At 32.6% G+C, this 17,469-nt stretch overlaps 2 protein-coding genes across 2 annotated transcripts; one reads left to right on the top strand and one right to left on the bottom strand.

Annotated features, from left to right (window-relative positions):
- Window positions 1–10,247: 10,247 nt before the first annotated feature.
- On the bottom strand, window positions 10,248–11,937 carry LOC143577310 (protein FAR1-RELATED SEQUENCE 5-like). Its single transcript, XM_077061176.1, has 6 exons — window positions 11,899–11,937; window positions 11,687–11,797; window positions 11,203–11,410; window positions 11,049–11,148; window positions 10,844–10,940; window positions 10,248–10,712 (listed from the first exon to the last, which is right to left on the bottom strand). Exons 1-6 carry the CDS (start codon window positions 11,935–11,937, stop codon window positions 10,248–10,250), a joined length of 1,020 nt encoding a protein of 339 aa, XP_076917291.1.
- Window positions 11,938–14,803: 2,866 nt separating this feature from the next.
- Window positions 14,804–16,049, top strand: LOC143577321 (protein BIG GRAIN 1-like E). Its single transcript, XM_077061185.1, has one exon. The coding sequence runs from the start codon at window positions 15,039–15,041 to the stop codon at window positions 15,972–15,974; it is 936 nt and encodes a 311-aa protein (XP_076917300.1). The 5' UTR covers window positions 14,804–15,038; the 3' UTR covers window positions 15,975–16,049.
- Window positions 16,050–17,469: the final 1,420 nt, after the last annotated feature.

Genomic DNA, 17,469 nt, shown 5'->3' with positions numbered 1-17,469 from the left:
CATAAATGAGTAATACAATACAATAGAATCTAGAATTGCATGTTGTCTAGACAATCCACATTTGATAATGTTGTGTATTTAATTTCTTGTTTAGTTGTAACACATGGTGCAATAATTCATGCATATGGAAGAAGATATAAAAGTGTACTCTAGGACATGCCGATGCATGTTATCTAGATGTGCTTCATTGTACTTTAGTACACCAATATGGAATTAGATGTTTGTTCGGTCATGACACAATCTTAAAAAATGGTTTGGCATAAAAACGATTTGATTACGAAAAATAAGTGTAAAAGGTGATGAATATGTGGAAATGTAGGATGTGTAAGGATATTGGTAGGGTTGGAGAAAAAAATTATGAAAACAAGTGTTTTGAAGGATTTATGGAAATCCGATACGACAAGTGATTGAGTGTAAGCATGTAAAGTTAAAAAAGGAAAGAAAATAGCCTTTGGATGACGATTAGTCGGTTACCCCATCGGTATAGGAGTTGATGGTGGGTTGGACCGGGGCATTTAAGTTTAATGTGTTCAAGTATAAGTCTAAACATTGTGCTGCATCTGGGGTACCCGTCATCAATTAGTCTGATTTTAAGGTATATAAACATGTAACCGATAAAAATCACCACGACATAGCAATGCGAACCCATAAAGTTCGAGAAATTTCCATGTTCGGATGCATGGCCGGCCATGAGGCAGGGCAGAGAGGGTGGTTGACCGTCCCCGATCCAATCATCCCGGTAGGCCTGAACGGTTGTTTTTTAAACAATATATATGTTTTTTTTTTAATATGTATTCTTAATATTTAAACCAAATTACTCAACTAATTTAAGCTCATTTTTATATAAAAATTTTAATTAAAAGTTTGTAACACAAATCATAACAATGTAAACTCATTTAAAAGTTAATGCAATAAAAACCTTTTTACTTAAGGCCCAAATTATATTCCGCCTTTGGCCCAAAAAAATTTAATGATTCTCGGAGACGACCTTGTTCAGATGTCTAATAGAAGTAACACGGAATCAAATAGAAAATACATTATAAGAAATGGTTCCGGTTGCAAAAAAGAAGAAACAAGTACGGGGAAGTAACAAGTTTTCTTGTTTAAAGCACTGTATCAAATCTATAAAGAAATGGTTATGATTTGTTGGCGCATTTTTCTTGCATAGTTGCTATTCGTTTGCTCCAATGATTCGAATCTTCACCCTTTTCATATGAAGGGGAGGCGGTCTCAGACTAGTGTCGTTGACCATCATTTTTTTCTTTCATGCAAATTATTTTTTATGGGTGTCGCACTGTCAATGTTAGAAATTCTGGAATGCGTCTAAAATTATAATAACAAATACAACATGTGAAAAAATATAGATATCTACCCACACATCAGTGACCTAATAGTTAAGAGTTACACATACATTTGCTTGTCACATGGAAGCCCGAAGCCTTCAAGGCCTCAAAACACTTCAACCGGTAACGATTGTCCACTTTAAGTCCCTCTCTTTAACACTGTTCATAAGTTGGACAAATATATATACTATCTCCGTCCCATTATAAATGTCCACGTTTCCTTTTTTTATTTGTCTTATTACAAGTGTCCACTTTTAAAATTTATTAGTCAATTTCCAAGTTTACCCTTAAACACACACAACTAACATTAATAAACAATATTGATGGACCCACTTTTCAAGGGCATTATTGTCATTTGGTAATAAAAAAAAGTAATCATTCAATCCATCTTAAACTTTGTGTTTTTCAAACTTGGACACTTATAATGGGACAGAGGGAGTATCAACTAGTCGAAGACCCCGCTCATTAAAAGCGGCTCTACTGAGCACATGAAAACTTAAATAGAAAAAACAAAAACCATGTCAGGACGGTATATTTGAAAATCGCGATAAACTTGTATCGTTTTAACACTCATGTCACCAATGAAGTGGTCCATTATGTCCAGGGCCCAGATCTAACATCAAAGTGGTTCATGAATCAAGAGTCACGTGTCTTGTTAGTCATTGGGTAGGGCCACTTACAAGGACCAAGATGACCAACTTTTGTTATCAATTTGGTATTTCATTCTTCCTATTTATAGCCTTATAGGTCTTGTTTAATAAGCCTTTTATCCTTTTTCGTTACAAGATTACTCATTTTAGTACTTTAAAAAATGACAAAACTACATATTTTGTCATTTAAATATATGTAATTTATGGATCATGTCATTTAAAAAGTTTATTTGTAGGCGGTGTCCTTTACATGACATGTTTGTTTGATTTTCGTCCTTTTGACTAACTGGCACCCAAAAAACCTGTTAAGTCTTGGCATGTGAGGGCATTTCAGTCTCTTTACGCATACTATTTAAGTATTTATAATAAATTAAATATATTATTAGAAAAAGAAACTAAATAAAATATGTTAAACAAAAACTACGTTAAGTCTTGGCATACTTGGATTTAACTGAGTTTTTGGATGATGGTTAGTGTAAAGAACAAAAGACGAATGTATTTTATCATATAAAGGACACTGCCCGCATATTAACTTTCTAAATGACTTGATCCATAAATCACATTTATACTATACACTATATAAAAACTAAAAAGAGGACATACGTCATTCCAAACACTACAATGTTCGGTTTACCAACAGGCCCTAAGTTTCTTTCTTTTATGTGCATGTGATTTTAACATGTAATTAATCGCAAATAAATGTTTAAACAAGAAATGTAGGTGGTGTAGCGGTAAGAGCAATGGAAATGGGTGGGGTGAAACAAGCTAGTGAAACCTTATCTCTCTGTCACGTCTGCGTCACATCAGCTTTCAAATACCCATTTCACATCCACATTTTCACTGGAAATGGGTTGTGTGAAACAGGGGGTGAAACCATTATTATATTAATTTTTTTAATATTTTTATAAATTTAAATTTTTTGAAATAATACATTAAATTAAATAAAAGAGCTACATTAAATTAAAAAAACTACATTATTTATTAAAAAAAACTCCTAAACCCACTCGTTTTTCTCGGCTATCTCCTTTTGTTTTTTCTCGTACCACCGAATCCGGGTCCCCCAAATTGACCTGCGGGGTTTGAGTTTGGGTTGGGAAGTTTTGGAATAGAGGTGGTTGAGGAACACCTCGTTGTTGTGTGTTGACGTTTGGTGCGGGAATATGACCAAAATAGTTGGAGAGCCACAACGCGTATTGCTCCGGAGTTAGACGAGGCATTTTGGGATCCATGATATTTTTTTTATAAAAGTTGAGAAAGTTTATAAAAAATAGAGAGAAAGGTGTGAGTTTGGTATGTTTTTTTGTGTAAAATAGTGGAGTATTTATAGGTAAATTTTTTTTAATTATATAGCCTCCAACGGCTATATAGCCGTTTGAAATCAAGTGGGCCCCCTTCAACAATGCCGTGAAAGATATGGCGGAGAGTGGATTGCGCCCCCTTCACGGAGAAAGGGGGTGGTGTTTCACGGGATCACGCCACCAAAAGGCCTCTCACGGTGCCCTCGTGAGAGGTATTTCCATTACTCTAAGGCTAATGTACCTCAACCCTTGGTGGGCCAACTTAAATTTAAAAAATATATATGTATAGAAATGTTTGGATAACACCCTTTAACTTAAAGCTAATTTGTATTATCGTCCCTAACTTTTAGGAATGTTACTCTAAAGTCTACAAGTTTTAATAACTTTACTTTTTTTTGTTTGTCGACTTTGTAGAAAGTCCCGTCGTTATTTCTTTATTTTTATACACGTTTAGAAGCCACAACAAAATAATACATACGTTAGACACATACGACGAGCCGGCGAGGCATCTACTAGTTTAAATAATTTTTAAATAATTGTAGTTTAGTATAGACATGACCTAATTGAAAGATTGGGCCCTTATCTTCGATTTGGGCCCACTATGATCCAGTGGCATATGATCCAACACCATTCCACATATAAGAGCCGGCAACCACAACATGCAGCAGCCCACCTCTGTACTTGACTACTTGACTATTGTCTACTATAGTCAAAATAATATATCACACATCTACATCACATAATTACACAATTATGCACTCAACAATAGTACAAATCTTAATAAATTATAATTACTAAACTCCCCTTGCATTGTTAAATCAAAATTTTGTAAAGGTGGTAGTGGTAATATCCAAAATGAAAAATCTATATCCAAGATGGCCACCTAGTATGACCAACATTTGAAATTCAGGTAATACATGTATTTTTAACTTATTTAGTTATTTCTAATAACTTACGTTCATTAACTTAATAATAAATACGTGGTTGTGATTAGTTTGTTGTTTCAATAGTTCGCTATAAATTTTATTAAACATAGAGTTGAACTAGGAAAAACACATTTTTTAGTAGCGTAAACTATTCTTCTGAATATCGTACAAATTGAATTGATACCAACTAAACATTAGTACTTGTGTCGGCATTATCAGGCCGCCATCGGTATTTGTTTTCATGGCTTCAATCAATGTAAAGCAGATATCAATATCTTTTAGACATATCACGATTTTTTTCTGGGTTACACAAGATAACTTTTGTGTAATCAAACCATGTAAATAAACTTTTTTAATTTTGAAATATACATAGATATTTTTTCTCATCACTTGTACCAATGTGATACCTTGCAACATTATGTTTGTAACTTTTATTTAATTAGGTCTTTTACTTGTGTAACTTTTATGCATACACCGAATTTCCGTTGTACACGCAGAGGAATCCACTAGTTAACACACACTCGCATTAATGATGGTCTTGAAAATTTATGTAAAACATGTATGATATTTTTCATGTTCTATATAGTTTGAAATACCGAATACGACATATGCAAATGTAATGTAATTTATCAGTTCATTTTGAAATGCTATGTGGTTAATTTATTGGTTTGACATATAAAGTTGTTTTGTATGCAAGTTGTTACATACATGTTTACATATCAAATACACACATACACATAAATATACCATATACATATTACATACACATATATTTTAGGAGATTTTGGGTATTTTGACTCGGATACGTTTTCAGAGAGTCGTATAATAACTTTTACATACACATACACATACACATACACATACACATACACATACACATACACACATGCATGCGCATCTATATTCAAAATGAAGTACATTTTTTAATTAATATTCTATCTTGACATAAATATCAAGAATACAGGTATTAATGTTACATTTATGACTTATGTCAACCGTATTTGACCAATGTGCACTTGTCGTGGTTGGAATGTCCAAACATACATCACTTTAAAATCTCTTCCTACTTCATAATAACTGATCCCTAAACAGTCACTTTCTAAATTCACCTGCCATTGCTAGCAATAATATTACCATCATGCTGAAAATCGCCACCATTACCGCAGCCATTCCATCGACAGGAATATTCCCGGTTTCAAATCGAAAAACCTCGAGGCTTTTCCGAGCCTCACCGGATGTTTTCCCGCAGTTTCTGCTCAAAGAAATGGAGAAAATTGAAGACCCATTTGCTAGAAAGTTGGTTTCAAGGATTGAAATGCTGCCTGTAGAGGTGAACTTTAGATTATTATTATGTTAGTATTTTTTAATATAAAATATGTTACGGACTTAAACCATTGCAAGGTGTGGTCCCACATCGGTTGCAGGGCCGTCTTCGAGAACTTATATGCCCCCAAATTAAGTGCCCCGGCCGGTCCCCCACGTTGCACTATGCCCGAGCCGCCCATGATCGGTTGTGTGGGATACTGATGTGGGGTTTATAAGCCAAAAAGGTTCCGTCATTCATCGTGCTAGTCTTTCGGATTGAGTTATGGTTGGTTTGTAACAAAATATTCATATAAGATATGATATGATTAAGGGTGGTTTTGGCGGTTAAAGTACAATAAGTTAAGCATAAGCATAACTACTTTAATGTGGTTAAACTGTTATAGTACAATATCTTAAATCAAGGAAGTTTAACTAACATGGATTTTGTCTAGTGAGTGTTGTGAGGTGTCCTTGGATCTAAGTACCGTCCTATGATCATGGATCTTCTGCTTTGTCATGCCAGGGCCCTAGTTCCTGACCAGTGTGTCTAAGAAGTGCAAGTAATTCTAGCACACCGCTTTAGTTAATGGTTAACATGTACACCGATGTGATCTTCAAACATTTGTCTGTTACACTATGTTCATCATAACCCTTACCTCTTTTTAGCATTTTTGGATAAATAATATTATTTCCCTCTTAACTATTTTTGTGAATACAATAATATATATGTATCTATCAGCTAAAATAATATGCGACAACTAAACTCCGTACTTACCAATATCGTCTGTTTTGCCTATAAAAAGGTCACTTTGCTTGCCATGTGGAGAGTATGGCCATCTAAATAGCTTGTGGCTAGCTCTAAGCTCGCTTGTATTGGCTTGGTTTGTAACAAGTCGAGCATAAGCCAAGGCTGACAAGATTGTTGGCTCGCTTAAATCAACCCTAACTTTTAAAATTTTATTGCCCACTTAAAATGACATTTAGTCTTCTAAGCTCAGCTCTCCATCACTATTCGGTCCACTTTACATCAAGACCTGTTCTTTCTTTTTACTCTTAACAATCTAGTTGAGCCAAACCGAGCAAATACACTTTTTTAAAACCGAGCTGACTTAGAGCTCAAGTTTTTTCAGCTCTGTTTGGCTCAGCTCCGACTTGAGAATGGGATCGCCCTGTTCGACTCACGAATTTATGATTTACCATTTCCCCCGGTTTTGGTTGCTAATTTTCACTATATTATTCTACTTTAATAGTTATGTTTTTAGGGATGTTTGAACATGACACAAATTTATGAATGTTTGGGTAAAATCATGATCATAATACCTAGTACAATTTATAGAAGTTATTGTCGGTCATGAAAAAAAATACCATAAAAAGATTTAATGTTTTTGTTGTCATATATTATTACAGCTTAGTGTCTCGAAGAACCGAGTAATGACGAGTTGTGTGAAACCAATAGTACACGACAAAGGTAGCCCACTTGTATGCATCTTCTTGTTTTGATCCATAAAATAGCAGTATGTTTAGTCATACATCATTGGGCTTGTAAATCTTATATAGGGTGTCTTAAGTTACTAAAATACCCTCCAATATTGACAAAATATAAAAATTTTTGGACCAAAATCGGTGTATTGAACAAAAGTTGAATTCACAAGTTATATCAGCACTTGATCTATTTAACTCATTTATTTTTGTAAATTTTAAAAAAATATTTTTTAAGTTTGATTGGTGTTTGGTGTTAATATTTTGAAATTGAAAATTCAAAATTAATGAGTAACATACTCTTATGGTTTACATGCAATTATTTTACTTGTATTTATATTTTTTATTGCAAATTTGTAAATCTAGAGCATTATATGCAATTATAAATAAATAAATAAATTTTTGGGTTTAACAAGTTGTGTTTGTATCAACTCGTGTTGTTTTCGGGTGCATGTGTGTGACACCATTTTATCATTTTAAGGCTTATGTTAGGTTCAACTGGCTGACTCTACAAAATAACCCATTTAACACCCCTAACATTAATTTCAAAGAGAGACAAAAATGGAATTGTTATGATCTTCTTTGAACTCCATTGGGCTTAAAAATCTTTCATGGGGAGTGTTAAGTTACTTAAATACCCTCCAATATTGTCAACATTGAAAAAAAATTTGGGACCAAAATAAATGATCAAACAAAAGTAGACAAAAAAGTTGTATTAGCACGTTTTTGAAGTCATAACTCAACTTGATTGGATATTTTTTTTGTCAAAATGTAAAAAAAAATGTGCAACATGTTTTATAACTTTAACATGTAATAATTATGGAAATGCTATTGTCTTCTTTTAACATTATTGGGCTGAAAAATCTTTTAATGAGAGTACTAAGTTACTAAAATACCCTCCAATATAGACGAAAGGAAAACTTTTTGTACAAGTAAAAAAAATCATTAATAGATTATTAAACAAATAAAAAAAAGAGAAGTTGTATACTTGTATTAGCACGTGGTGTAAATTTCTAATACCACAGGGACCTCATACAGAATTCACGGTTTGGATCTTGTTTGATCTAAATAAGTTCGGGTTGAACTCACAAACGCATTTACTAATCAGACCGGGTATTGGGTATTTGTATAGTAGTTTTGAAAATTAAAGAAATGTGCAACATTTTTTTATATAGTTTACATATAATTAACATTTTATAGGCAATTTTCTGTTTATAATTTTAGAACATTAATTTGTAAAAAGTAAAATACAAATTTCAGGTTAACACATGTCGTGGTTATGTCAACCTGTGAAAACTCGTGTTATAATCAGGTTTATGCGTGCTTCAAATTCAAACCGTCAACTTCCAGATGTAGCCCATTTAACACCCCTGATAAAGAAAATGAAGATATTACACCGTCACCCGCAATAAAAAAATGTTATTTAAACTGCATAAACGGTTTATTTTCCGGGTTCAGTTTATGCATTTATTTACATCTTATTCTTCAGTTCGTGTTTAGAATGGCGATACACGCTTCCATTGCTAGAGCAAGCCGGTTTTGAGGCATGGGCCATTGACATTCTAGGATGGGGCTTCTCCAACTTAGGTAGCCTTTTTTATTATTTTCCAAGTTTTATATATTATACATAGATGTGACATTGCATATATTATTTTGAACTTGTTTACTTGTGAACAAGTCGCTTTGGGTTGTGGTTTATCTTTAACGGGATAATTCGTATAAGGGAAACCACATAACGGGTTGGTTTGTAAAATAAAAGAAAACATAACTATCATAATTATTGTATAGTTATGCTAATAACAACAGATCCTTAGCTGATGAAGAAGACGATGAAGATGAGGAATCCATATCTTGTTGTACTGAGTTTTGTGTGGTGAGATGAAAGATGTGGTTGTAATTAAATAGATAAAATAAAGATAGATGAAGACAAAAAATAACTACATTGACAATAAATTATTGAGAAAAAGTGAATCATTTGTTATTTAAGAATTTAAAATATCTGACACCTATGAAACTATAAAGACAATTACACGTTCCAATACATAACCACTGCATGTAATTAAATATATGAAAAAAACGTTCTCATACGTTCTATACCAAAAAGCGTAAAAAAGATTGGCTCAAAAATAACACTACTGAAGTGACAATTAAAAAATTATCATCAGATTTTAGTTTAATTATGAACTATGTTAAATCTCCAACCAATTAAAACACAAAGAAAAAACAAATTATACATTTCATTAATACGTTCAACTACTCACTTTGAAAAAATTGGCAATGCAATCATGCCTACTAATATGTTATGATGCCTAGATATAATTATACTCAGTTCAATAAATTAAGTAAAAATTGTAATAACTTAATTCACCAACCAAAAAATCAAAAAAGTCTATAAAAAGAGAACAAACGCATCCCACAAACACACAACAAAAATTTGAAAAAAGAAAATGGATTATGGAAATGTTACTGTTAAAAGCATTTTCCGATCAAGAATCAATTTGGAGCTTGAAAAAGACTGCAATTGGCTACGAGCAGTCGAAGATACAAAGAGGTGTGTGACAGATGAAGCAACAAAAACCGATGCTCTTCACAAAGAAGTTCTGAAGCAACCAGATAGCACATTCAAGACACAGGCGATAACCTACCTGGAAAAGCAAGCTTCATACTATGGTCAGCTTCAAGATGTGCTAGAGAGAACAACTCACAAGGTGACGATGAATAAAAGAGCAAAGCGTGAAGGGGCCGAAGAGATCCTCGGCAACAACTAGGGTTTCCTGGTGACTGCTGGTGTGGTGGTGTGATGTGGTGATGGTGTGGTGTGGTGATTGTGTGGTATGGTGGTGTGGTAGAATAAAATAAGTTTGTGAATAGGTTCGATATGATCCTCTTTTGTAACCTCCTTTTTCAACCGGATTTAATATAAAAATCTATTTAGTATCAGTTTATTCACACGTTCTCATACGTTCCATTATACAAACTTGCACGTTCCATGAAATATAAAACATTTTCTTATACGTTCCGGTAGACAAACTTGCACGTTCCATGAAAATATGAAACATAAAAAGTATAAAAACAGAAAAAATATAAACAAAACAATAACGCTAAAAACTATTATTCTTGTAGTTCAGGACAAGTTCGACTGTTATGACCCTGTTTATGACAAACTTTGCATTCCCTATATTTCTTCCCAGACCGACTTATAGCAATCTCTTTCTGAGATTTAATCCGTTTATGTGACCCGCAACCCTAATTCTTAATACCACTAGGCACACAGACAGTCACCTCTGATGGTTGATCATACCCTAGAATAGCAGCAAACTTATCCCTTTTTGATAAATGAGTTCTTTTGTATCTTGTCTCATTGGCTTGTTTGATCATAATGTTCATTTGATCCCTGACTTTAGTAAGTTCATCAACATCAGTTGCATAGCTATTTATGAGATACTCACCAGCCAATGTTATTTCCCTTGAGATCTCTTTGAGTTTTAAATTTTTGTCATTGCCAAAAGTTGAAATTGGAGCAGTTCTAAGATTAACACCAGCATCTCTCTTCCAACGATCAACCATGTATTTCTTTGGAAATCTTGTAACTCTAAACAAATTTAAAATATAAAGGCTGTGACGACACAATAACCCATAATGTTCAAATCTTTTGCATCCGCATGAAATAGTCGAATCAATTCCTTCCTCACCTTCCTTCTTAAACAAAACCTGACACACAAAAATATATTAAAAAATACTTTAAAACATTCTGTCAAAAAATCAAATAAACTTTAAAAAATGTTTTAATACGTTCTAAAACGTTCAAGCGAAAAAAAATAGAATCTATAACTAATTCATACCTCCAAACTGCCTGGAACGTATGCATTAAATTCAAATACTGAAAACCTCACAAAATCTTCTTCTTCTGCAGTTGATTTCAAACATGCTACACCGCTCCTAATATGATACATTTCATCTTGGAAATCATTAAAAATAGCCTTTGTATACATCAGTTATGCTTCCTTCTCAAAAGGTTTTTCGCTAACCGGATCTGAATGTGTGTACCTTGTATCATGATCATTTTTTCTACCACTGTGCCTTTGTATCTCCATACAATGATCAAAATGACTAAAGAACTCAACTAGTGATAACTGTGAGTTAGAAACTTGACAAAAAAAATGATTTTCACTTTCTGATCTCGATGTAGTTCTCATAAGACCAGACAACGGCTCATCCATGTAATAAGCAGGAATCCAATCATATCTCATTTCAAACATGTCACACAACCATTTATTTGTTTCAAGATCATATTCTCTCATTATAAGTTCCCATTGCATTTCGAATTCGGATTGAGAAATTGCATTCGTCCAAACAATGCCAAATATTTTACGTTTAAAATCTTCATTGTTACAAAGGGTGGCACCAACCTGATGTAACAAAAAATATGTTTTTATACGTTAAAAAATACACACATAAAACACACTGATTCATGCTAGTTTGTTATACATGTTCACAAACGTTCTAACACTAATACAAAATATGACATAAATATACTAAAACAGTAATATGTTTATACGTCCTAAAACGTTCTAACACATTTAAAAAATATGCAGCTATCAAATAATGATGAATACTAATATGTTTAGACATTCTAATACGTTATGAAACATATGCATAGTACATTTAATACATTAAAAAGTTACCTTATCAGCAAGTTTTTTCATAATGTGCCACATACATAACCGATGTCTCGAGTTTGGTAAAACTAATGAGATTGCTTGCTTCATTGCTGGATCTTGATCAGTAACAACCACCTTTGGGGCAATACCAAAAGAATCAAGAAAAACTTTCAAAAGCCATGAATAAGATTCAATAGATTCAAATGATAATAACGCAGCACCAACTGTAACATTACGACAGTGATTATCAATGCAGTAAATGGTACAAAAACCATATTGTACCTGTAAAAAAAATTATTAGAAAAAACAAATTAAAAAAATGTAAAAAAATAAATAAAAAATTAAACAACAAATGTATTAAATTGACATACTTGTTGGTCTTAAATATTGCATCAAATGATATAATATCTCCAAAATCGAAATAAGTTTTCTTTGAAATTTCATCCGCCCAAAATAAACGATCTAATTCACCATTAGAATTAACAGTATACTCAAACGAATAACCATCACAACAGTTTTTCTTCCCGCTTAATCTTTGTACAACCATTTCCGCGTCATACTCCCCAATATAACAAGTTAAACTCTGTTTGAAATTCTTACAATCGTCTTTTGTAGCCCCAACTTCCTCAAATCCTCCATACTTTGTCCTCATAATATTAAACGCCTTAACAGGGCCCAAATTCAATGTTGACAACTCATATATAATATCTTGTTGTACATGAGTCAACTTCCTATTTGATCGAACAAAATGCATATCTTTTGCATCCACCCGTTCATAATTATGTCCTTCGACAAAATCATTTATTTCAAACCTCAAACCGTCATCAGATTTTAGAAAAATTTGAGCTCGACAACCACACTGAATTGTTGGTCTCTTCCTTCTTTTATAATACGGTCTATTGGAACCATATTTTTCAGCCATAGAATCATAACTGTTTGCAGATTTATGACCTTCTTTGGAACAAGTAAAATATTTAGACTTTAATAAACCGTCATCATATATGAACCTCCTTTACGAACACAAAACCAGCTTTCTTTGCATACTCACAATAGAAATCATATGCATGATCAACAGATTCAAAAATCATTCCTTTTACAGGTTTACAAGATGCATTAACTTGCGGTATAACAACATCTGATGAAGGATCTGATAAACAAAAAGCAATTTAAGTCAAAAAAATTCTAACCGAATCACAATTACTAACCAATTATACATTCTAACACGTTCAATTTTCTTTCGATTATAATTAATGCAAATTTGTTCTTCCACATGAATCCTCAATTAACTTTATGATTCTCGCTGCTTATTTTCTTTAACGATACTAACTAGTTAAATTTGAAGTCCAATTATCCACGATTTGCTAGTCCAATTTTCTTTAATGATCCTCAATTAACATGAATCCTCAAATTTGAAGTCCAATTATACGTTCTAACACGTTCTAAATATAAAATCGACAATCCTATCCACGATTTGCTATTAAAACACATAATTTGAAGTCTAACCGAATCACAATTAGTTCACAAAACTATTAAACACAATCGATCATAAAAATTCAACAGAAAAAAAACCTAAAAATCGAAAAAATTAATTTATCCGTCAGTTAAACCTACAGTATACAGCTAAATAAATAACAATTGATTAGAATTAAACCTACAATTATTTACTTTGATGATCGTAATACATGACGTAAAAAATCAACGAACACCGTCAATGCTAATCGAACAACTCGCCAATTGTTAAGCAGTTTTTGGAGACAACGATAAAATTCAATAAAACAGGGTATATGCAAAAACCGTTTATTATACAGGCACGATTATCTTTTAAAAGTAATGTAAAAATACAAAAACACCCTTCTGTTAACTTACGCGATCAAATTAATGAAATTGGAAATCAACGATAGGAAGCCTCGCGTACGTAATGTACGATAACCAATTTTTTTATTGGATCCTTTATCATCTTTTAATAATACAATAAAATTTGATTCATTTTTCCCTTTGTAGCTTTCCATAATGCCATTCATTTGGGACTATACCCTACTTAAGATAAGTTGTCTCGTCATTATATGTATGTGTTTATGTGTACTTACCTTTTGTTTGAGTAAGTTGCTTGTGTTTGTCATTGAGGATAGGGACTATATTTATTAAGTTCGTATTGATTTATAATTGTATCTTGAAAAATCACTGCATATATGATAAGATATTACACACATTTTTTACAAACTATTCTATATGATTTCTATAGATTTTTTCAAAAAATGTTCCAAAATTTTCCTTTTCAAACACTTAAACATTTATATTAACTAGTATAATACATCCATAGCAATTAACGTCACCATAAATTAAAACATCCAAAAGTTAACCTGGATAAAAGCTTAAGTTACTATTATACAACAGACGAGAACATGATTTGTTAGTTAATTAGACTTATAACTTTTTACTTAGTTGATCATCTTGACACCACTAAATTACATACTTATTGACGCATGAAAGAGTTCTAAACCGTCACTTATCACAATAGATGGAAGCGGGAAAAATTAGATACACTTTAGCAAACGTTTGATAATCATCCGGTTTAATAGAAAACATACACACATATATATATATATATATATATATATATATATATATATATATATATATATATGCTTTAAGAATTAAGACTGCAAATATAATATTATTAAACAAACTTTTATATGAGATTAGAATCATTGTAAATCCAACTATGTCAATTATGAAATTAATGAAGACAACTAATATATTGAATGAATTTATGACAATTCATGTTTGCTTAATAAACAAAAATCCAAAATGCTTAATCCTTATCTTAAAAGAAACTTAGAAAAGTATTAAGTTTGTAAAAATAATAAATATATCCTTTCCCCCCAACAACATATATCAAAAAACTTTTGGCAATAAAATCACCTAAAGAAAATGATAAAAATGTTCATTTGCTATCTATTCTTAAAGTTGTACCCTACTTGTCCCTCTACACTCAAACCTCACGGTCGTTCCACTTCTATTGGAGCCTTTTGCTTTACAACAAAACACCATAGCCACAAACATTAATGCCCTACAGCCAAACAAACCATTTGCACTAGTAATCCCAATTCAAACTTGTACTTCAAGCATTAATTATTTGTACATTTATAGATACTATTTACATATCTTGAACACAAATGGATCACAAAGATTACTATAAAAGGCAAGCCAAGTACTCAAATGCATCTACTAAACCCTAATCATTCCAAGAAACCACTCTTTTCTCTTTCCCTCCCATTTTTGAGCTTTCCATTCACTCTTCTCAACTCAAGATTCGTCTTTTATCGCGAATAAGCCTATAAATCTATAATATTAAGTTTGTCATTTAACTTCAAGAATGTCCGAAAGTATCGTGCTTACATCCCAAATAAAGAAACCGTTCCATCACATAAACGGTTCAGATGAGCTTGACGTGTTTGAAGCCGCTGGTTATTTCTCGGGTGCCACTGAAAACTTTAGTGGCACTCAGAGAAACAACACCAGTGTCAACAACACACAAAAGTATAGCATGAAGCCTATAAGAAGAATGAGTCTTGACATGCCAAACCAAAGAGGCAATTCAATTAACCCCTTACAATCCATGTCGTTAGATCCCATGGTGACTACCAAAGAAAAGAAGTTCAAGCAACCAAGCTCACCAGGAGGCAAATTGGCTCATTTCTTGAATTCTCTTTTCAACCAAACATCTTTAAAGAAGTCAAAGTCCAAGAAAAAGTCAACAAAGGATGAAGATGAGAGTCCTGGTGGTTGGAAAAGGAAGTGGAGGAGCAGCATTAGCCATTTTAGTAATGGAAACAACACCGCCGCCACCGTCGTCACCGCCAATGTTATAAGTGATGATAAATCTTCCTTTTCAACCTCAGGGTTTAAAACACCACCTTCTTATCATGTAGCACACACCCCAACAAAGATTGCAAGCTATAGAGAACCAATAAGCTATTCATGTCTTAAACCTCTCCCAACTGAAATTACCAAAATACCCCTCACTGAAACCCTAAACAAGAATGATTTTCCTGTGAAAAACATGAGTTTTAGAAATGGGGTTGTGGAGAAAGTAAAGATTCTTGATGAAAAACAAGAAGAACGTAAAAATGATATTAAAGAGTTCAAGAAGTTTACTAATGATGATGATGGGGCAGACAGTGATTCAAGTTCTGATCTTTTTGAGTTGGCAAATTGTGATTTGGGTTATTCATGTTCAAGTGGTTTACCTGTTTATGAAACCACTAGAATGGATATTAGCATCAAGAGAGGTGCACCAATCTCTAGCTAAGAGCATCAACAACTAACCGAAGCCACGGTCCATAGACCGCCACGTGGATTTTTTCGTCCAAAAACCAACGAGCTTGCGGACCCAAATGGTCATGGTCACGGACATCTTGCCTTCCTCCGCGCCTGCCACCTCTTTTCCACATCAGAGTTTTTGAAAGGTTGACACACCCTGTTGCAGATGCTATGAGTGTGTGATCTCATGTTAAAATTCTTGGATTTATTATTGCACAATAAAAGACCCTAGTTTAGCTTTTCCCATAATAAGTTTGCATGTAAGGATTTTATTTTATTTTTTGGGTTCATTTTTTAAGCAATTTAACTACCCTTGCTTTTATTTCCTTGATCACATGTTATTCATTTTGATATATTCATGGTGGGTAAGATATCTATAAGATTGAAAATGAATCATTAATGATATTACAAACTTAATAAAAAAAATATCTAAAAAGGGTGAGAAACAAAACTTAGATGTGACACGTCTACTTTAGAACGAGTGGTCTATATGTACGTTGTGTTACACAGACATATCGTATATATATGAATTGGGTGCCTTTGTAATGAAAACCCATTGCTTGGTCACAAAGATACAATGGTTGACGATTTGACGTATTGTAATGAGTTTAGACGCACCATGCATATAACTGGATGAGGGATGTCTATGTAAAAACTTGAGAACTTGGCGTACCGTATAAATGGTTATGAACACGATGTTGTGTCAACCATTTAAGAAACATCATTTTTCAAACATATAAATATAATATACTAGAATTAAAACAGATAAAAATCTTGATTTATACAATAGTATATTTTTTTATTATACATGTAATTTTAGAAAAATGGTTACTATATTGAGTTTGTGACATTATCACCACTAGGTTTTACATATAAACATATCATGAAAATTGATTGATAACAAAGAAACTTGTTGGCAAAGTGGCTAAGTGAAATGCAGTTCACTACTAGAAAAAATGACACATATTTCGTGTCATTAAAGGGTATAGATGACACAGAAATGCGTGTCATTGAAGCACCTTTCATAAATTGAATATGACACGCTTTTGTGTTGTCATATTTAATGACACGCATTTGTGACACCAATATATGACTTGCATTTATGCGTGTCATAATATATATATTTTTATAAAATATATATATATATATATATATATATATATATATATTTTTCTTAATTACTAATATGTACATTAATGACCAAATATAGCAGCAAAATTGTACATTTCATTTCTTAATTAAACATTGTACGTCAAAATATTACAAATATTCCTAAAGTAACAAAAATATTGGTTGATATTCAATACCATACATATCACTACCGGAAAATAAATTGTGTCGCATAACTCGACCTTCTTCTCGAACCGCGATCTCCTTCATGAAGTTTAAGACATAATAACCAGACTCGGACATCCCGGCTGAGCTGGGCACTACAAAATTACAAAAACTTGAATAAATAAGGCATATAATTATAATAGGCTTTT

Source organism: Bidens hawaiensis, unplaced genomic scaffold (assembly GCF_021521415.1).
Source record: "Bidens hawaiensis isolate Kalapana, Puna unplaced genomic scaffold, B.hawaiensis_p1.1 tig00028508_1, whole genome shotgun sequence".
In the NCBI taxonomy this organism is placed as follows: domain Eukaryota; kingdom Viridiplantae; phylum Streptophyta; class Magnoliopsida; order Asterales; family Asteraceae; genus Bidens; species Bidens hawaiensis.
Note: the sequence above shows the minus strand (reverse complement) of the source record. Positions and strands in the feature narration are given on the sequence as shown.